Raw genomic sequence first — 21,942 nt, 5'->3', positions numbered from 1 at the left:
ATGAATTAAAGGGGGCGGGTCAGTAATGAGTGGGTTACGGGTGAGTTAGTGTTTAGGGCTATATTTTAAGTTCAGCCAAGAAAAATATAACACGTGAATTAATTTTTTTAAAATAGAAGACGGTTAGAAATAAGGACATAGCCGAGCTAAAAATTAAAGAGCAAATGCTTTTGTATTAAAAAAGGTGGAAGGAGGACTTTATTGTACCAAATTCAATACTTTAAGGGTACTTCGGCCCTTTTCCGTTTAATATGTGGGGCCTAAGGCGGGGCCTTACCTAGGGTTTACGGCTTATTCTCTAAAAACTATATTCAATCCTTGAAGATCTGAATAGCTTTTTTATTTTGAATTTCCTTTTAATTTAATGTGCTTCAAATGAATATATAGTGAAGTACTTTATTTTTTTTTCTCTCAAATTACCAATTTGCTTTCAGTTCTCTGTTTACACATAATAGCCTTCATGGGTTCTTCATCGACGGATGCTTTTCCCCAAATTCAGGTACCCGCTAAATATGCTTCTATTGTTATTGTTCTGCAACACCTTAGCACTGTTATTACCTGCTAGAAGATTATGTTCTTAAACTTCAAGGACACTCTTGTATCAGCTCATTTAATATTTTTATTGTTTTCCTTGGAGGAGGAGTTAGGAAAAGCAAATTGCCGCTTGACTAGATTAGTCGTATTGTCGCAGGTCGCTACTTATGCTATAAGGATTTATGCCAGCAAGGTTGAGATATAGCTGTAAAGGTATTAGTTAAGAAAATAGATAACGTATGTAGTACCTAAGGTGTGACAGAGCCGTCAATAAACTAAGTGAAAATCTCGGGAGACTAGGATTCAAATTCCAACAGAGACAATTTTTTTAAGGTGATTTTTCCCTAGCCACCTAGACTTTGGTGGTAGAGTTACTCAGTACACGACTACATGTGTTGATGGAAGATAGAAGCTACCTGATGGAATAGTCGAGGTACACGCCAACTGATATTAATACCATCATTATTTAAAAGGAAATGCCTTTGTTGGAGGTAAAGACTTGGTTGATACAGACATATGAATAAACTAAAGAAGACTTGCAGATCTTGAGGACTCTAGCAATGTGAACAAAAGCTTCTACAGAGGTTGGTCTTTAAAGAATAGTTATACTATATTGGCCATCCTTTACATGCCGCAGTCAGGCCCTTGATGGTTAGTTGATTGATTAATTGGTCACTGGTAATTATATCTTATGACACGCAGAACATATTATCATAGTAACCAGTGCTGAATAGGACTTTTAAGTGTTGGAGATAAAAGTAGTTAATGAGGACTACTTTTGTCGTTGAGCATAAAAAAGGAGAATGAAATAAGTGAACAGTCAAAGCCCAGAAATTAAAACTGAGGAGCAAAGGGTTTTATAGAGTCATCACAACCGTCTAAGCTTCTGCTGTATTAGCTCTATGTGAAGTTCATCAAGTGAGCTCATTTAGGAGCTTTCTGACATGAATAAAAGTTTTAATATAATCTATAATACAAGCTAAAACATATAGTGGGGCTTCCAAAAGATTAGGGTGCACTTCTCTAGAAGCTGTACCGAGACAAGGCAAATAAGATTCATCCGAAGCAATTCCTTAACTTGAGAGTGAGGTAGAAAGAGAGGAGGAAGAAGAAAAGAGAAACCCAAGCTTGGTTTGCAATGATTCAAGGTTCTAATCCTTTTTGTTTCCATTTAATTAATATTATTAGATATAATTATTTTTTTTAATCTACCAGGAATATTTATAGATACAATTATTGTTGGGATTGAAATACAATTTGTTTAGATTTAAGTTTAAATTGTATTATAAGCATTGAGATTAAGTTATTTCCAATTGGAATTGATTGGGTTTATAGATTCAAGATTTTATACATGAATCTATGTATACTTTTGATTTGAGATTGAGGATTTAGACATAGAAAATTCATGAATTTGAGCCTAAAGTCCAACAACAACAACAACAACAACAACAACAACAACAACCCAGTGGAATCCCACAACGAGCCTAAAGTCCAAACAAAAAAAAATCGAGTAATTGAATGGGTAATTGGACCAAGAATGGATAAATCACATATTTGACTCACTGAATATGAAAACGTAGTAGCTCTAACGAGACCTTGTTGACGGAGAGTCGTCAGATATGGGTAATTAACACTGTTACTGCATATTTTGCCTAGATTGGATGTGTCTGACTGAGATCAGACACGGAAGATAAGTAGAGGCTATATGCTTTGGCTTGGCTTTGAGCCAAGTGAGACTTTAGCCTCTTGATTGCTTTCTTTTCTAAAAGCGTGATTTAAAAACTTGCATAAGTGCTTTAAAAAGGTGTTTTGACTGTCTAGTATGTGCGGGGATGAACATATGCTAGACGTAAGTACTTTTGAGATAATACAGCTTATGGTATAAAATGTTTTCTATAAGTTCTTTAGCTCCATTATTTGGGGACTAAAGCAATGAAGGATGCATCTAATCGCCTTTTGAATTGATCATGACTATGGAAGAAGTTCCAGGCATTCAACAGATCACTTTTAATGACTTCCCTGTAATGTTGATAGAATCCCATAGTTAATTCATTCAGACCTGTTGCTTTTTTACACTGTACAATGATTAGGACTGGGAGAAGTTCAGGGCATTCAGTTTTTGCAATTAGTATGATGCAGATTATTATGCAGTGTAAACAACCTGCATAGGTGTTGCGCTTTTCCTGCTCTTAACACAAAAGTTGTGGTAGAAAGAACTGAACTACATATCTGAAGATGTAAAGTAAAACCTAGAGATCTGAAGTATCAAGCTTCTTTATTTTAGTGTTTATAATTTGAAGAGAAATAGAATAAGGTTTGGGTGCAAGCATTTCATACTTTTGAAGAAAACTTCTCTTTTAAAAGTATTCTCCTAACTAAAAAAGAAAGAAACTTTTGTGTGGGTGGCAGCCTGTGGTTAGTAGCACACATCATAATAATAGATTTTTTTGGGCATTTGGCATATGTCTGAAAAGCCTTAAAACTGTCGTGGTGGCAGTAGCAGCAGACATTTTCTCTCCTTTACTTGAGTGCAAGATAGGAAGGAAAATACAATAGTTGATCTGGAGGATTAAATGGTTGAAAAGCACAATAACACAATCAATGGCTGTTATAAGAGTACCGATAAAAAATGATGGTTACAAGAATGGTACAGCAACCTGCAACTAGTGTTTTCAAAGGCATCGTTTAAGTTGACCTGTGGATGAGGCAAAACAAAGCTACCCTGACAGTCAAGGGAGGGTGCTTGTCCAGGCGGGTGCACTCTCATCCAAAATGGATTGTACTTTGATGTTTTATGCCTTAGTGGCTTATGTGTTTGCCTGCTGGAAATCTTCTTTTGTTTAGGTAAGCATAATCAGCAAGAGACATGAGGGAGTTTGGAATCATGCTAAGTTTGATTTATTTTTTTCCAGAATGGTTGATTTCTAGCATTGTCTTTCTTCCATTAGAAAGCAGATTCTTACTTGGATAGAAAAATCATTCGCCTAAAGGATCACTAGATTGACGGTGCAACAGAAATTGCCAGAGGTTGCCTGAAGGGGCAAGAGGGAGAGAGGAAGAGGAAAGGGCCCGGGGGGGGGGGGGAGAGTGACAGTGAGACAGGTTGTTACCAAAAATAGTTAGATTTTATTTTAGGCTGTTTCGGTTTCTTGTCTGGGCTATTTATTTATTTCTTTTTCGATTTTATAGTTGATTTTAAATAATTTGCACTTTATGCTTTAGTGCTTATATGTTTGCCCTGCTGGAAATCTTCTTTTGTTAAGGTCTCTCTCATAATCAGCAGGAAATGTGAGGGAGTTTGGAATCATGCTTAGTTTATTATGTTTTTCCAGTATGGTTGATTTCTAGCATTGTCTTTCTTCTATTTGAAAGCAGATTCTTACTTGGATGGGGGAAAATCATTCGCTGAAAAGGATTATTAGCATTGACTGCGGGACAGAAATTGCCGGGGGGGGGGGGGGGGTGTTAGAGAGGTTGTTACTAAATATAGTTACATTTTATGTTAAGCAGTTTGGGTTCTTGCCTGGGATATTTATAATTTATTTATTTTTCTATAAGTAAGACTAGGCTATTTATTTGGCGGTTCTATGATCTTTTGTACTTAATTAAACTGTCTTGTTGATTCTTTGCTTGGATTTTGGGCTGGTCCAAACCAACTCAATTCTATCTAACTTTAAGGAAATGCTACATAATGTCCCATCACTTCAATATATGTAATTCCCTATTTTCTGAATGATATTGTATTCTCAAAACATCCTTATCAAAAAAAAAAAAAAATTTGTATTCTCAAAACATTTTTAAATAATGAAAGCCCTTTCTCTTGCTTTTCACCTTTTACCTTCAGCCAATATTTGGAGGTTTATTCTGATTCGGAGCTAGCCAGTGTTGTGCATCTTCCTCAGTTGTCTTCTGATAATCAAGTCTCAAGGGTGAAGGGAGTGATAGGAAGGTTTGCAAATATGTTAACTCGATCATTAACTGTTTTTGGCTTTCCTAAGATTTTAATTGTTCCAAAAAACAGCTCCATCCATTTTCAGTATATATGGATGTCCAGCAGAAGTAATATCGTCGCTATCTTGGTCTGGGAGGCCAACCCCAGCGGAGGAGGAAGGCATAGTGCCAGTAGCTCATTTGTGGCCACTTAATTCCACCACTGGTTTTTATTGAGCAATGCTTTGCTTTACTGTTACTGCATTGTCAAGTTTGGATAGCAGCAGGTCAATGGAGGAAGCGATGCATGTAACTTTTCCCAGTATGTTTTGGTTTATATGGATGAAAAGCAACTACGATGAAGTCATAGCTGAATTCATCACTTTTTACTCTTTCCACTGTTCCAGATGAAGAATGAATAGTCCAAAAGCAGCCACATATGATTCTTGTTTGAGAAAGCATAGTACAGTATAGTGAAAAGCTATCCGTTGCTTTTGGTCTTTTGTTTAGGAAAACAAAGGGGTGATGCTTGTGGTGTCTACGTTAGAAAGATATTACCAATACATAAGAAAACAAAAGATTTAGTACAAAATGTAAAGTATGAGCTGGTTTGTCATGGGGATAATTATGAAGTTCGGCTGTTTTTTCAGTCTCATAGATTCTGCAAATTTTGCAATGCTAGTCAAAATAAGATTGGCGAAGTCTTGAAATTCGCTACATGATTCATTTAAGCAGCGGGCACGCCGATTTTGACATCGAACATGATAAGTTGCTCATAGTTGTGGTCAGGTATCGGAAGATGAGAAGTCTATGGTGATTCATGCCATTAGCTATGAGAAACTCAGAAAGTTATCATGACTGTTAAAGAGCGGCATCGGTTAAGCGAGGGTAAGAAGAAGTTGGATGCTACAGGCAGGTTAGAGCATGTATCATTCAATAAGCATGTGCAAGGGTGGGATGGATGCCATGAGGAGGACAGAAGTAAAGTGCAGTGTTTGGATCTTTTAAAAACTTCTGTTATGATTGTGTAAGGTTATAGTGTTTGAGATGACTTTCAGAAAATTGGAAGTGGACTGAGGTTCAGGGGGCAGGTTCTTGGTGAAATCCTTGTTAATCTTCCTCTGAAGAGGAAGGGGTGTGACTTCTTCATAGAGTCTGTCTGGCTACTTTGCTTTCCTAACTTACCATTTTTTCGTATAGATTGTCTTGGATTCCCAACTTAACAGTAGAAAAATGTAAGAAAGAGGCAGATCCTTTATAAAAGTTGTGTTTTTTCGCTAAAATACTAGATCCTCATGATACACTATGATGGCCATCAATATTGTAGAATAAGATGCTTAGATGATGCTCCGATGAGGAGGTGTTAGAGGCTGGCATGGAGGGCCAACAGAGAGGCAGAGGTAGGCCGAAGAAGTATTGGGGAGAGGTGATTAGGCAAGATATGGTGTTGCTCCAGCTCACTGAGGAAATGACGATAGATAGGAAGGTGTGGAGGTTGAGAATAAAGGGAGAGAGTTAGGTGGCCAAGTGTTGTCCTTGTTTGTAGCAGTAGCTTTGATACACCACTTGGTGTCTTTCGTGTTTTTTTCGTACCCCTAGACTTCTGTTACTAGCTGTTGTCTTGTGTCTCAGTTTCCTGATTGCATTGCCTACTGCTAGTTTTTGTATTTCTGCTTCAGTTGTTAGATCAGTTTGCTTGCTGTTGCCTTTCCCCTCTCTCCGTCCTGAGCCGAGGGTCTACCGGAAACAACCTCTCTGCCTTACTAAAGGCAGGGGAAAGGTTTGCGTACACTCTACCCTCCCCAGACCCCACTTGTGGGACTATACTGGGTATGTTGTTTTTAAGATGCTTCGCTAGGTTATTCCTAGATGTGCCGAGGAGCTTACAACCAGTTGGAGCAGAGGAGGAAAGAGGAAGAGAGAGAAGCCGTCAGATGTGATCCATCCACACATGGAAGGATATGAATAGGAAGACATTTGAAGGAGTCAAGGATGCCACTTCTTTGACGGAAAATGTGCAAGTACCTTTTGTTCATCTTGGAGTACACAGAATATCCCAATTTATATGCACAGATTGGATGACAGTCACAGAGAGCTCTGCCCCTTTTTTCTTCTTTCCTATAGCATAACTCTCTTACTCTCTTGTATGTCGAATTTCTGATTTTCTCCATAATGAAAATATTGAGTTGTCAAAGATAAGAATATCTTTTCTAATTTTTCCTGTATCATTGTTCAATTGTTTTCCCCTTTTCTAAAGAAAACAAAATTACAAAAAAGAAGCGCAGCATACATGTAGTCTATCTTATGAAATGGTAAATATTTTTCTGTTCATTTGACATTTCATTGTTTCTTATTGGTGATATAAATGACATATATTGGTATTATTTTGAGCAGGAAACTTTGATGGAATTTCGTGCCGGTAAAATGATCATAGAGGGGAAAAAAGTTATCCCTGATTCACGGAAAGGACTTGTTCGTATAGGCAGGGTATGAGGAATTCAAAAGAAAGCATATTTGATTTGGTTTGTCATTTTTGTTGTTCACCTAAGTTTGATCCCGTCTAGCTTAAATGGTGGCGATCTTACAAAAGTGTTGCTTTATAAATGTCTAAATATCTGTTGTGAAATTACGGTGTCAATTTTTATATTTTAGGGTGAAGAGGGACTACTCCATTTTCAGTGGCTTGACCGTAATCTCAACATTGTCGAAGATGTATCCTTTTTCCTGCCAAATCATAGTGAATTCTGTCTTTGGTATTGCTTCACTTTTATTTTATTGATCATTGCTCTTATTCTGGAAATAGTACCATTTACAGCGATTAATAAAAATCTGAGAGTTGTTTCTTGACAAAAGTTGATCACAGGATCAGATTGTTTTCCCAGAGGAGGCAGTTTTTGAGAAGGTATTTCTATTACCCGTTGCTTTATACTTTAATCACTGAAGAACTAGCCAATTGCAACAAAAGATTTCTGTAATGTTTAAGATGAAGTTCACAAGATACAGAATCAATATTGTCTAACGACTAATGAGTGACTCTAAACATGATTGTCAATCTAAGAGTTAATTCCCCGAATGGTCACCCAACTTATGGGAATAGCACACTTTTGTTTGGTTTGGGACAACAAAGTCACCCAAAGAAAATAAAGAACACCCATTTGGTATGCCATGTCATATTAAAAAATATGTTTTAATGATAAAACCCATTTAACCAATGTCTATTGTACCCATTTAACCCATCCGATAAGAAAATGGGTCTACTTTAAAATAACTAAGTTCTTGTTTTTAACAAAGTAAATTCTCGTTAAAAGGATCGAAGCAACAAAGATAGACAAACCTTTTGATCGGAGGAAGTACTTCACATTTTCAAAGTCATTAAATTAGCTTCTTTTTAATCTCAGAAACATCTGTGAGGTAATTAAATACCTGTGCTTGCTCCTGTTGTATTCCCACCAAATCCGAGAGTAGAAGCTCTTTTCTTTGGTTCTCGACTCAAGTGCTTTTACATCCAAAAATTGAGGCTTTAGAAATCTAGAATAGAAATCCAAAACCAATGAGAATTTTGCTTTTAATCCAGAATCAGTGTACGAAAGCTAAATACACGAATCTTTTTTCAGAATTATGTTTAAAATCGTATTTTAAAAACAAACCCGGGAGTCCAGTGTCTCCATAGGGAAGTATACATGCAGTACAGTTTATGTCAAATTAAAAATAGGTTATTTACTTGGCCTTTTAATTTTTAAGAAATGAGTAATTAACTTTATAATTTGTAATGTTTTGGCTTCCACCACCCTCTTTCACACTATTATCTGGCCTCTAGAGACTGTAAATCACTGTAAAACTGTTAATCACTCTAATCTTTTAGTATATTATAGTCTGAAAAGAATATAATTGGCACTGCTTTGGAAAGTTCTCAACATTAATATAATAGATCATCTTTTTCAATATAGATCGATTTTCTTATTGGGTGGGTTAAATGGGTATAAGGGATGTGCGTTAAATGGTTTATCATTAAAAGGTATATTTTTATATGACATGGCATGCCAAATGAGTGTTATTTATTTCTGAGCTAAAAAAAAAGCAATAGTTGGGTGACTTTGCTGTCCCAAACCAGACTTTGGTAGGATATTCCCATAAGTTGGGTGACCATGGGAATTAACTCTTGATCTAAATATTCATTATTTACTTACAGGAGGTCCAAACTTTCCTCCCATCTAAATATTTTTCTTTAATTTGTCATTCAGAGGTTCTGACATTAATTAATATCTGTTATCAATCCATCGTTGTCTGGTACTCTTCAGGTCAATCAATCATCTGGAAGGGTCTACATCTTGAAGTTCTGTACCGACGATAGAAAGTTTTTCTTTTGGATACAGGTCACTTCTGTTGCCATGGATATTTCTGTATGCTTTTGAGTTACAAGAACATGCATTGTGATAATTTATCCTTTCATTTCGTGCAGGAGCCAGCAGCTGACAATGATGCACAGATATGTAGCTCAGTCAACTTCCACTTGAATCAACCACTTGGTAGTCAAGATTTATTCCTGTTTTTGTTGTTTTTAATTCTTACTATTTTTTCCCTTTTAATTTTGCTTTATTTCCTTTTTAAAGTTTAATATCTTGAAAGTTGATTTGGAAAAAGAATAATACATCTTCTACCAACTTAATTTATGATTATACGAGGATTAGCGCAACAAATATTAAGAGTTTTCAAGATATCAGTCCAATGTCTCTCTGCCTTAAGTTTCATTCTTTCCTGTCTGCCTATTTTGATCTTGCAGACTCGAGTTTAGCTGTCGACTAGCCATCCCTTGTTTCTTTTTCTTTCTGAGTTGTGATATAGTTATGCATCATGCACTTGCAATGTGGCAGGCTCTTCCTGAGCCTTGTGTGTATTTCATGTTGTTTGGTTCTTTTTTTTTTTTTATTTATTTCTAACATTTTTAAATTGTTAGATTGATACCAATTCATGAAAATATTATTCATCAAGTGTCATGTTGTTTGGCTCTTAACATTTTCCATTTATTATGTGTCAAGTGTGAATCTTTTACCTTTAAGAACTTTAAGGGGGCTAGTTTAGGGTTGAGGTGTAGTACTCGTTGTAACAACCTAACGGGGCTGGAAATGGAATTCTAATTTGGGGGAATGCACTCTAATATATTTTTACAGTACCTACATTTGGCTGATGTTATTTGACGTTTTTTATCTGTATAACTTCTATTATTCCCCAAAGTTGGAAGATTATTTAACATACCTGTTTTAACTTTGGTATATTTTAAACTTGTTTGGATAGAGTTCCCTGGTGAAGATGAGCCTGAAGCTTCAGCTCCATTACCAAATTCTGAAGATATGGTAGAGGAAGATATTTCATCGAGGTAATGCTAATATAGTTGAGCAGTATAAGATCTATTTTTGAAGTTGCATCTTGCTACAAAAATTGGGAAGATTTATATGCTAACAAAGATTTTTAAGGACTCATGCAAATGGGTTTATCTCACTTCACGTTTACTTAAGAACACAAGCGACTAGTTCAAGGTTGAGACAGCACCAACTACTACGACTCAATCCTAAGCAAGTTGGGGTCGGCTATATTATTCCTCGCTGACTATGCTGCTTCAGTCTTAGGCCGAACAGATTACCTGTCTCCGAAGGCCTGCAAGAGGCATAGTTGATTAATTGATTGATTTGTTTTCCTTTTGGTGTTCCTTTTAAGTAGTAGTACACGACCAACTTTATCTCTATGAAATTGCTGGAGGCTGGAAATATTTAAATATCTGGCTGAGCTCTTTCAGGGCGGGAAATTTGGTTAGTGCAAGCATGAATACTGAAGCAAGTAGTGATGTAACGTCTTCGGGTCCTGTAAAGTTGGCTGATCTTCAAAGAATATTGAGTAACATAGGATCCACAGGTTTAGTTGACTGCTTCCCTTCAATTTTTGTTATGACTAACAATCTCTATCATTTAATCTCCATTTGGACATAATGTTATTTCTTATGGTTGGTGCAGATGAGGCTGTAGATCCTGATGCAGGTAGGCATTTGGTTGACTCATAATTTGTTTGAGCATTTTTATGTTTGGTTACGGCATACTGTAATTCACTATTTTTATGTTAAAAGGATTTTGATGCAGTTAAACTGTTGTTGAGATGTTGATTAAAATTAGAGTGAAGAATATTTAGCAATTTTTTGGTATACAGGAATTAAAGCTTGATGTATAGTCTGCTTCATTTGCTGCCTTCTATTTTTCTTACGAGGGTTCTCCTTTACCTCTTTTTTTTCCCTTGCAATTGAAGAACACCATCTAGAAATTTTAATGCCAAACGAGTACGAGTACAGCAATACTTTTCACTTGAATCAAGCCCAGATCTGGTCGTTCATGTAATACAAACAATATAGCATATACACCATTGTTTTTAACTTATCTTGCTTCTGTACCAGGATTGGGATTGGGAGATATTTTGAGGCCTGAGCTCATATTACCACTGATTGAAGAAATACCACTAGAAGGAGAACTAGCTTCATACTTGCCTGAGGTAAAAATTTGGCTCCATTGTTTCCCAAACTACAAGAATTGCAGTGGTGACGTTACCTTGAAAATTGTCATGTTTGCAGGGCCATTGGACACCACATGAATTATTGGAGTTGCTGCAGAGTCCCCCATTCCGCCAGCAACTAGACTCGTTTACTTATGTGAGTGATCAAGTTCTCTGTCCTGCCGCTTCAGCTTTTTAGGTATTGCTTGCAGGTTGTGTTTGTAATTTGACTCTCTTCTCACTGCAGGTTCTTCGAACTGGACAAATAGATCTGGCTCAGTTTGGAATTGATCCCAGTCAATGTAAGCAAGCATTGAGTTATAATTCATCTTGGTAGCTAAAAGGAATGGAACACTCTAATAGATTAATTTCCAATAACTACTTAATTTTTCCAAATGATCGAGTTTTTGTCTAATCCCTTGTCATCTCTGTTAAATTGTGTTTGCTTGTGGATGATGTTTACTCTTCCCTCTGAGCCGAAATACTTTTGACTTCCTCTCCTTTTGTGGCTCCATCCTTAATAAGATCGAAATTTTTCCTTAAATGGAAGATTGCTCTTCCCCCCAACAATCTATACTAATATAAACTGATTTTAATCTGGGATGGCCCCGTATATGATGTGATATAATACGATAGTTCGATATTGTAAATTATAAGCCATTACTTTACCCTGCCATACTCAATTTCTTAATCATGCCAAAGTGGGTAAAGTATCAAACCTTTACCTTTTGGCACCTTGAGCTCCAGTTCATGTGAGTGTAACTCTATTTATCTTAGTCCCGCTGGTCATACCTCTGATTTAGCATTTCAACTGGTCGTTGCTGATTTAGTACCAGAACTTTGTTTCTAAGTCATTTCTGATGCACTGATTCATGCTGGGACGATCAAATTGTAAGTGCTGTTTGAGTTTTGAAATTGGTTATTGTTTATGTACAATTTGTGCAGATAAGTTAACGGTCCCATCTTTTCTCGAGGCACTGGAAGATTCTGTTTCCGGTGCATCAGGATCCAACGAGTCAAGGCAGGATGAGAAGGATGTAAGATCTCAAACGTGTAACAGAAGTGATCCCATGGATGAAGGCCATTAAGATACGAGTCCAAATCAATACGAGATGCTCTTACGGAGTTCTCACAATGTTGATTCCCCTTGTTTATTTTTAGAGAAAAAGAATTGATTTCCGGATTATGTGAACATTGTTGTTGACTAGCACTGTAAAGAATGAATGATTCAGGGTGAAATTTCTTTCATTCCTTGCCTCGTTTTATGCAGACAAAGTTTACGGCAAATTGTGTCCAACTTATCATTGCAGCTGTTCAGGTGATAGACATTCAAATTATTCAATTATATGGGACCGTGTATGATGTTTCGCCATCAACATTAAAGGTTCTATTGCATAAATCATGGGTTCTCCAAGTTTCTCTTTTTTCCTCTTCATTATTTTCAAAGAACAGATCTTTTCACACGGAGTCTGAAATTTGGTTAGATCGTTGATGGTAGCTCCACTAAAACGAAATTGGATTGTGTTTAGATTGCGTTTTTCTGAAGTTGCCTTGACAACACTATTTCTCGAGTAAAATATGGTACTATATTGGTTATTGCTTGGCAGAAATGGTCTTTTGATAGGACCCTGCAAGAAGGCTTTTCGTGACCTTAATGTAAAAATAGCACGAGCTAGCTAGTTTTCAGACTGGTCATTCAAAAATAGCTAGCGTTTGCAAAGTCATTGAAAAATAGCCATTATTTTGCTGCAACACGGAAAGTTACAGCATAATATACGGGAGATCAGTGCACCTGTGTATGAACTTTTAGTATATTATGTTGGAACTCCGACACGCGGAAAGTTCCACTATAATAAACAGTGTTTTCGTTCAGATTTATCTTTACATGAAAAGTGGCTAAATTTTTGCCACTTTACAACAAGAACTATCACAAAAATAAGGTCAAAGTGACCCCACACTTGAAGCTCTAAAATATGCTAATTACTTTAAACCATAGGCTACTCAGACTTCGCCTTCATCAAGTAAGTGCATTAGCATCTAAATTGCGGTACTACACACAATGCCGGAGCTAGAGATTCTGATGTGGGTTCGGCTGAACTCAGTAGCTTTGGTTCAAAACTCTATATTTGCCTTTAAAAATTTATAGAATATGTATAAATTATTAATTTAGAACCTAGTAACTTAGAAGGAATAGAACACCGAACCCATTAGCTTCAAATCGTGGTTCCGCCTCTGACTACACATAACCCGTATGTCATTGCAAACACACTTTATCAATCCACCCCGACTTCGTAGAGTCACCCACACTTAGGTTTTCATATCAATCATGCTCACCTAACACAAAACCAACAATCCCAGAGACTCGGGATTGTTGCATTATTTGTGGGACTAAAATCGCCAATGAGGCAAGTTATCAAATCTTGTATGCATTATTTGTGTGTGAGTTTCTTTGTGGGTGAATGATTGCTCCACCCTCCCAAATCGGCTTGGGAATCGAGTGGGAAACACTCAGTATAACAATCACAAGATATCCTATGGGGTATTTGGGGTTGGGAATTTTTTTAGCACAATTGCATCATTATTGCACCTTGTAGAGCATATTACCCAACAACTAGAATTTACATAGAAAAAGAGAGAATAGAGGAGAGAGAGAGAGAGAGAAAGACATACTTGGGAATTGAGAGAGAGAACGAGGCAGTGGGGTGAGGTGGTGGCTTGAGGAGTTGGGATTTTTGGTTTCTGCTTGGGCACATGACAATGGGGCTGGGAGTTAGGCAGAAGGTTTTGTTTTAGATGCTTGGCGCTATAGCATGTCGAGGCAGACTGTGGGGCGCTGTAGTATTTACACGGGGCAAAGTTGTAGGCAGCGTGTTTCCGATGCTAGGCTTCATAAGGCTTGCCCACAAGGCGTTTTTGTGCCTGATCTACAATAATTTTCACATGCTTACCTCTTGCTATGGCTCTCGATCACATCATTTTCTCCAAGTACCTTAAACACCTAGCAAAACATGTAAGATTCACATAAAGCTAACTTGTTAGTCCGCTTCTTTATAAAAAATAAAAAACAAAAGTTAAACTAAATCTACTCTACGAATTGGGTTGCCTCCCAATAAGCGCCTTAGTTAACGTCATGGCATGACGAATAAAACATAACCATGGGTTGCCTCCCAGGAAGCGCCTGATTTAACGTCGCGGCACGACGTAGGCTTTCAGGATTACACTTCGGTCACATATTGGGGCTCTTCCAAGTACATCACATCTTTCTCCCTTTTTTCTTCAATCATTCCAAGGTAGTGTTTCAACCTTTGCCCATTCACTTTAAACCTGTTTGTCCCATCTTCAGACTCATTTTCTACAACTCCACTTGGGAACACTTGCACAACTCAAAATGGTCCCGACCATCTAGATTTCAGCTTACTCGGAAATAATCTCAATTCGAGTTGTATAACACCACTAGATCTCCGGGTTTGAAGTTCTATCTAGGATGTTCTTATCATGCATCATCTTCATCCTTTCCTTATACAATCTTGTACTCTCGAATGCCTGGAACCGGAATTTCTCGAGTTCATGTAACTCTGTAACTCTACTTGTGCCCGCGGTTTCCATAGCCAAATTCAACTGCCGCAGTGCCCATAAGGCTTTATGCTCAAGATCCACCGGAAGATGGCATGCTTTTCCAAAAACCAACTTGTACTGAGACTTACCGATTAGAGTTTTAAATGCTGTGCGGTAAGCCCATAACGCATTATTCAACTTCCTTGCCCAATCAGTCCGAGTCGCATTCACTATCTTGGTCAGGACACTTTTGATTTCCCTGTTGGACACTTCCACTTGCCCGCTCGTTTGCGGGTGGTAAGGTGTGGCAATCTTATGGCGAACTCCATACTTTTTCTAATAGCCTTGCGAACGCTCTATTGCAGAAATGAGTTCCACAATTACTGATTATAGCTCTCGGAGTGCCAAACTGTGCGAAATTTTTTCTCCTTAGAAATCCTATTACTCCTTTGACATCATTTGTTGGAAGAACCACAACTTCACCATTTGGAGACATAGTCAACTGCTACCAATATGTACTTGTTACCATACGAGCTGACAAATGATCCCATAAAATCAATCCCCACCACGTCAAACACTTCCACCTCTTGAATTGTAGTCATTAGCATCTCATGACAGCGAGGTATGTTGCCGGTTCTTTGGCACTCATCACAAATTTTCACCCAGGCATGGGCATCCTTGAATAACGTTGGCCAATACAGATCCGACTCCAACATCTTCGCAGTTGTCTGAATTCCTCCAAAGTGCCCACCATATAGTGAAGCGTGGCAGGCCTACAAAACACAAGATTGATCTTTCTCGGGGATACACCTCCGGATCATGTTATCCACATAGATTTAAAAGTAAAGGTTCATCCCAGTAATAAGACCAACAATCACGGAAGAACTTTTTCTTTTGAATCAAAGAGAGTTCATAAGGTATAAACCGCTTGCCAAATAGTTAGCAATATCATCTATACCAAGGCATCTCCTCCATTGCCACTACTAGTAATTGTTCATCCGGGAATGTCTCCGTTATATCTTCAATCTCTACTTTCTTTTCAGCTCTCTCCAACCTTGGAAGGTGGTCTGCCACTTGGTTCTCCATTCCTTTCCTATCGTGGATCTCCAAATCGAATTATTGTAGCAAAAGAACCTAAGTGCTGCATGGTCATTATAAACAATCACTTTTGAACCTATCAAATAAGACCTGAATTAGTCGAATGCAAACACTACAGCTAACATCGTTTTCTCAGTCACGGTATAATTGAGTTGTACACCGCTTAGCGTTCTACTTGCATAGTAATTTGGATGCACCATTTTGTCCTTTTGCTGCCCCAAAACTGCTCCTATAACATGGTCACCCACATCACATATGAGCTCAAAAGGCTATTCCCAGTCGGGTGCAACGATGATTGGTGCAGTCACCAATCTCTTCTTCAGCTCCTCAAATGCTAACCTGCAATTATCAGAAAACACAAAGGTGTGATCCTTTTCAAGCAGTTTGCATAAGGGATTAGCAATTCTAGAGAAATTCTTTATAAATCGCCTGTAGAAACCAGAGTGCCCAAGGAAACTTCTTACAGCCTTGACCGAAGTGGGCGGTGGAAACTTCTCTATCACGTCAACCTCAATACCCTTACTTGACACTCGATGCCCCAAAACTATACCTTCTTGTACCATAAAATGACGCTTCTCCCAGTTCAGCACCAAGTTTTTCTCCACACACCTTTTCAACACTCTTCTCAAATTGTTAAGATAGTCATCGAATGAATTCCCTACCACTGAGAAATCATCCATAAAGACTTCCATAATATCTTCAACCATATCAATGAAAATGGCTAGCATACACCTCTAGAAAGTGGCCGGTGCATTGCATAGGCCAAACGACATTCTTCGAAAGGCAAAGATGCCATACGGACACGTGAATGACGTTTTCTCTCTATCATCAGGGGCTATTGTGATCTGATTGTACCCCGTATATCCATCCAAAAGCAGAAGTAAGACTTCCCTGCCAATCTATCCAATATCTGGTCAATGGACGGTAGGGGAAAGTGGTCTTTCCCGGTGGCAGTGTTCAATTTTCTGTAATCCATGCAAATTCGCCAACCCGTGACTGTACAAGTAGAGATCAACTCATTATTCTCATTCTGTATAACAGTCATGCCAACTTTCTTTGGAACACATTGGACTGGGCTTACCCAGACGCTATCCGAAATAGGAAAGATGATGCCCACATCCAACTACTTAATCACTTCCTTGTTCACCACTTCCTTCATATTCGAGTTCAGCCTTTTTGATGTTCCTTGGAAGGCTTGTGCCCCTATTTCAAGAGAATATTATGCATGCAAAAGGCCGGGTTGATACCCTTAATGTCTGCCATGGTCCAACCAATAACAGTCTTGCATTCTTGTAACACCTGTAAGAGTTGATCTACCTGCACAACTAACAAACCAGATGAGATGATAACATGTAAAGTAGAGTTAGGTCCTAAGAAAGCGTACCTGAGGTGAGCTGGAAGCTGTTTCAGGTCCAACTGTGGTGGCTCATCTATAGACGGCTTCACTTGTGGTGTTTTTCTTTCTGCTAAGTGTAAGGGCTCAAATTGAGGTTCTCTTTTCCAGAAACCTTGACCTTCAAGATCCATAACCCACTCCGCCAACTCTTCACCGTCAACTTCTTTTAGATTCATCAAGCAAGCTTCTAATGGGTCTCTAACATGAAGAGTTTCATCCTCCTCTTATAATATCACATCAACTGCCTCTACTAGCGAACAATTTACAAACTCGCTGGGTCTCCTCATAAATTGTTGAACATTGAATATTATTCCTTCATTTTTTAATCTCATTTTTAACTCTCCGGTCTCACAGTAAGTCAATGCTCTCCCAGTAGCCAAGAATGGCCTTCCAAAAATTATGGGTATTTTTTCGTCAATTTGGCAGTCCAGAATAACATAATCAACAAGAAATACAAACTTTCCTACTGGAACGAGCACATCATCGAGAATTCATGTTGGCCTTTTCACTGTGCGATCAACCAGTTGCAGCAACATTTAGGTTGGTCTAGCTCTACCAATGCCTAATTTTGTATAGATTGCCAAAGGCATCAAGTTAATACTGGCCCCCAAGTCACACAATGCTTTGGCAAAAGCATAACTTCTAATTGTGCATGGGATAGTGAAACTACCGGGATCAGATAACTTTTGAGCCATAGGCCTTGTCACTACATCACTACAAGTTTGAGTCGAATCCATAGTAGACAGGTCCTGGAAGTCAAACTTTTGAGACATAAAATCCTTCATCATCTTAGCGTAGCCTGCCATTTCCCTCAAAGCATCTATTAGAGGGATATCCAATTGAATTTGCCTTAGCATTTCCATGAATTTCCTGTATTGATCATATTTTTTTTGCTTTGCCAACCTTTGCGGGAATGGTACTGGAGGTTGCTTCTGCACACTGCTTTGTATCTTTTTCCGATTAGAAGTCTTTTCTAATACCTGTTCTGGGAACTGATCAATTTCTTTCTCTTTGCCTTTGTCAACTTGTGCTTGTTTAATTACAACCTTTGTAAGCTCCGTCGACTCATCAATATCGAATGTCACTGGAGTAAGTGGCACTATTTTTCTATTAGATTGAGCAACTTCTCGGTCTCTGTCCAAATCCATTCCATTCCCGAGACTCACTGCCATTAATTGATTGGGGTTCTGCTATTTTAGATTGATGTTTGTGTCTGCAGGCAACGTTCCTTGTGGGTAATTGTTTAAAGCCATGGAAAGCTGGCCTAACTGAGTTTCAATGCCTTTAATAGTCGAGTCATGTGCGACTGACTTTTCTTGCATCTTTCCATTTGTCCCAATGATTTGTTGCAACATGCCCTTGATTTCTATCATATTACTGTTTTCCTATCTGGTCACTTGCTGTTGTTGAGGTTGTTGGTAAGCCAACTGTTGTTGATGCTGTTGATGTAACCTGGTTGCCTTTGATAGGGCATAACTTGGCCCTGTGGTCGTGCTCCCCCCGGATTGGTATTGTACTATTGCTGGGCTAGTCTGTACTGCTGATTCTGAGGTCCCCATTGTTGTCCACCTTGTCTCTGACCCCCAAAATTATTCACGTAATTCATGTCTTCTCTGAAGCTTGGTTATCACTTTCTCCACCCCACGAGCAAATATACGACTAATTTATGCAAGGAGTACATAGGCCTGCACCGTTTGTCTCAAAAATATGAACTTGTTTCGTGCCCATCTCGTCAATTTTCTTTGTCAACAAGCTCATCTAGGTCATAAGAGTGGCTATATTTTCTGCATTTGTATTGTTTGGGTCAAGAGCAACAGAATGCACTATTGGAGTAAGTGTTCTATCCCTCGCCATCCAGCCTGAATTTTGAGCCATCTTGTCAAGAAGAATCTTACACTATGCATGATTTGTTCAAGAATGCACCCCCGGTTGAAGCATCTACATTAGTCAGCCAAACCCATGTAGAATCTCTGTCTTAGCATCTGATCCGGGATGCCATGGTGTGGACACTTCACCAACATACCCTTAAACCTTTCCCAGGTTTCTTGCAAAGTTTCAGTTGGTTTCTGCCTGAACTGCAGTATCTCAACAATTTGCCTTGCAGTCTTGTTGGGTGGATAAAACTTGTTTAAGAACTACTTGACTAGTTCCTCCCAAGTAGCAATGGAGTTTATTGGGAGTGAATTCAGCCAAGTTTGAGCCTCCCCAGTCACTGAGAATGGAAACAGTAACAATCCGATTGCTTCGGATGTCATATTCGGCTGTCTTTGTGTGACACAAATTGATAAAAGATTCTTCAGATGTTGCTGTGGGTCTTTGATGTAAGACCTAGAGAACAACCTTTTGTTCTATAGCAAGTGCAGCATGTTGTTTGTAAATTGAAAAGTTTCCACTTGTATCTAAGGGACTGCAATTGCAGTTGCCAGATTGTCAGCGGTTGGTTGCACCCAATCATATAGAGCAGCCACCGGCACAAGGCATGCTACTACTCTGATGTTTGGGTCAACTTGATTATTTCTATTGTTCCCTTTGATGTTCTCGACGTCACCCATTTCAATTTCAATTTGTTCATTTGGTTTTAGCTATTTGCCTTTCTTGTTAGCCCGATTCAATGTCCTGAATGCTTTCTTGGGATCTGAGAGGCCTTCAAATAGTTCACCAATTTCCGGGAGCTTCTAGGCATGCACCTGAGGCACAAAAGAATTCAAATGTGAGAATATTTTTAGCTTCAAATAGTTCACCAGTTTGGCATCTATGAAAATATTTTTAGCACCACATAGAATTGATCTAAACTAAAAATCCTAGCAATTCTTTCAAGTTGTAACAAATAACACCGTTAGTTCCCCGGCAACGACACCAGATTTTTTGATCACGCCCAACTATGCCTCCTAGGAGGTCTAGCGGCCGTTGCAAATATAATCCGGTTTACAAGTCCGGAGTCGAATCCCACAAAGATATTAACCTATTTGTTACAACTTTTCAATATCACTAATAACAAGCTCAATCACTTTCAGAGTTCAAGACTTGATTTGTGAAGTAACAAAAATTACTTAACTAATAAAAAATAGCAATAAAAATTATCAACTGGCAGGGATGAGATTGAATCAAGGATAAAAAGATCTAGGGTTTATGACTTTCCCAATTGCCGGGTTAATTCCTAACATGTTAGCTATAATCTCGCCGCCACACTTTCTAAAGATGATGAGTTCTTGTTTATCGTAATTATCTCTCGATCAATTACGATAAATTACTAGAAGTATTCTCTGAAACTACTCTAGCTGATGATTCTACAACTCATAAAGATCGCTCCAAAGCTTTGTTATCTCTAATCCTGCTTTTGAATCCAAGTAATTAATCTCTTAACTTACTTGAAAGTGGCTTTGTTCAACAATAATCTAATCAAGGGTTCTCTCTCAAGTAACACAAGATACTAGACAGGATTAATCAAGGGCCCTTCAATTAACCACAAGAAACACACAGTTAAACAATTAGAGAGTAAAAACGACTTAATTTTATCAAATACGCAATCAAGACTTCATCCAACAATTGGTTCCATCAATCCTAGATGACGGGTTTAGCTACTCATAATTGTGTAACTAATCATAATAATATCCAAATGCATTAAACTACAAATTAAAGGAAAGCGAAGAGAAAACTCTTGTAATTCGTGCTTCCAAAGTGTTCCGTAGCCTCTTGCCTCTCTAATGTTGTCTAACCCTTAAAAATTAACTTAATAGGTATTTATATGGTGGGGCCGAGGTCTACACATCCAAACATAATGAGAAAATAAAAGTGGCTCGGATAAGCATCGTCGGCGCGAGGCACTGTTAGAGGCACCAACATTAATCCGCGAGGCACCATCATAGGCGCCAATATTTCCCCGCGAGGCGCTATCAGAGGCGCCAATGATAATGCCCTGGACAAATCCTTGCACTGTCTATGGCCGTGCCTTGCACGTCTTCTTTTATTGCTCCATTTTGTAGCTTTGAGGTACCATTTCGTACAACTTTTCTTCACTTCATATCCAAGCATTCCTACATGTAAAATAAACTCTATTAAGCTCAATCAAACAACAAGCAAGTAAGGTAAATAACGTCAAAATATATAAAATTATAGCACGACATCAATGTAACTAGGCAATCTTGTGAATTATGTATGCCTACTTGACCGGGGGAGATCTATCACATTATCAGATAATTAATTATAATTCATAATTAGACATTTGTTACATTAAAACAAAACTAAGAGGAACGTGCAATATATGGCTTATGAGGGAGAGGTAAGTGTTACAGAGTCTGGTGGAATTCTCTTCCTGCTTAGAAACATGGATGGAAAGGAACCTTTAGATGTTTTGAAAGCCAAGGAACCTCAATTTAACATATCAAATTTACTTGTATCACTTTTGTTTTCTTTTTGCTGTTGAGAAGAACTGGTATGTGAAGCAGAATCAATACTTAGCCTCTTGGAGTCCTTACAAGATTAGACATGGTTTCTCTTTTAGTTCTTTGATCACTTAATAAATATTTAGCACTTTCTTAGTGTATCGGTTTTTAATACAATTACCATCTCTCAAAAAGAAAATTTAGGAGTTAATCAAATTTTACTTTATCGATTAAGGTATGATCAACAATATAGTTATTTCCAAAGGTTATTTGATCGAATAGATAGTCGAAACTAACTGCTGAGTAGCCAAAAAAAGTGTAGAGATTTCTTTTTCTCATTGAAAGATGTATCTCGAATTTGACAAAATAGAGTAGCTTACCCTGAAAAATGATCATCAGACTGATCCCGCTCTAATGTATTTTATTTTTCAGAGTAGCCGTACAATCAATCTTAAATTCTCAATACATAGACAATTTCTGAAAGTTGAACTTCATGTAAAAAATGAAAAATCAAAA

General features: G+C 38.0%; 3 protein-coding genes across 4 annotated transcripts; 1 reads left to right on the top strand and 2 right to left on the bottom strand.

The window, feature by feature from the left end:
- The first annotated feature begins 292 nt into the window (after positions 1 to 292).
- Positions 293 to 12,394, top strand: LOC109208141 (26S proteasome regulatory subunit RPN13). Of its 2 annotated transcripts, none has more exons than XM_019371180.1 (13): positions 293 to 499; positions 6,859 to 6,951; positions 7,117 to 7,176; positions 7,328 to 7,366; positions 8,763 to 8,837; positions 8,924 to 8,990; positions 9,757 to 9,838; positions 10,256 to 10,371; positions 10,470 to 10,493; positions 10,901 to 10,995; positions 11,075 to 11,152; positions 11,243 to 11,297; positions 11,941 to 12,394. In XM_019371180.1, exons 1-13 carry the CDS (start codon positions 461 to 463, stop codon positions 12,081 to 12,083), a joined length of 966 nt encoding a protein of 321 aa, XP_019226725.1. In that variant the 5' UTR covers positions 293 to 460; the 3' UTR covers positions 12,084 to 12,394. The 2 variants fall into 2 exon arrangements, with proteins under 2 accessions (XP_019226725.1, XP_019226726.1); XM_019371181.1 differs by lacking the exon at positions 293 to 499 and adding an exon at positions 676 to 1,118.
- Positions 12,395 to 14,448: 2,054 nt separating this feature from the next.
- Positions 14,449 to 15,636, bottom strand: LOC109208137. The gene is made up of 2 exons (XM_019371177.1): positions 15,509 to 15,636; positions 14,449 to 14,752 (listed from the first exon to the last, which is right to left on the bottom strand). The coding sequence occupies exons 1-2, from the start codon at positions 15,634 to 15,636 to the stop codon at positions 14,449 to 14,451; spliced, it is 432 nt and encodes a 143-aa protein (XP_019226722.1).
- Positions 15,637 to 17,580: 1,944 nt separating this feature from the next.
- Positions 17,581 to 18,216, bottom strand: LOC109208136. The gene has a single exon (XM_019371176.1). It carries the CDS (start codon positions 18,214 to 18,216, stop codon positions 17,581 to 17,583), a length of 636 nt encoding a protein of 211 aa, XP_019226721.1.
- Positions 18,217 to 21,942: the final 3,726 nt, after the last annotated feature.

This window comes from Nicotiana attenuata, unplaced genomic scaffold, assembly GCF_001879085.1.
Source record: "Nicotiana attenuata strain UT unplaced genomic scaffold, NIATTr2, whole genome shotgun sequence".
Classification (NCBI taxonomy): domain Eukaryota; kingdom Viridiplantae; phylum Streptophyta; class Magnoliopsida; order Solanales; family Solanaceae; genus Nicotiana; species Nicotiana attenuata.
This window is presented reverse-complemented; position numbering and strand designations above follow the sequence as displayed.

What these genes read in the sequence shown, in the direction of transcription:
- LOC109208137 (XM_019371177.1), bottom strand. Translation starts at nt 15,636, where the DNA reads ATGGAGAACCAAGTGGCAGACCACCTTCCAAGGTTGGAGAGAGCTGAA. An exon ending in GCAATGGAGGAGATGCCTTG is followed by an intron (nt 14,753 to 15,508) that starts GTATAGATGATA and finishes TGATTGGGCAAG; the next exon opens with GAAGTTGAATAATGCGTTAT.
- LOC109208141 (XM_019371180.1), top strand. Translation starts at nt 461, where the DNA reads ATGGGTTCTTCATCGACGGATGCTTTTCCCCAAATTCAG. An exon ending in CCACTTGAATCAACCACTTG is followed by an intron (nt 8,991 to 9,756) that starts GTAGTCAAGATT and finishes TTGTTTGGATAG; the next exon opens with AGTTCCCTGGTGAAGATGAG. An exon ending in GGCTGTAGATCCTGATGCAG is followed by an intron (nt 10,494 to 10,900) that starts GTAGGCATTTGG and finishes CTTCTGTACCAG; the next exon opens with GATTGGGATTGGGAGATATT.
- LOC109208136 (XM_019371176.1), bottom strand. Translation starts at nt 18,216, where the DNA reads ATGGCAGTGAGTCTCGGGAATGGAATGGATTTGGACAGAGACCGAGAA.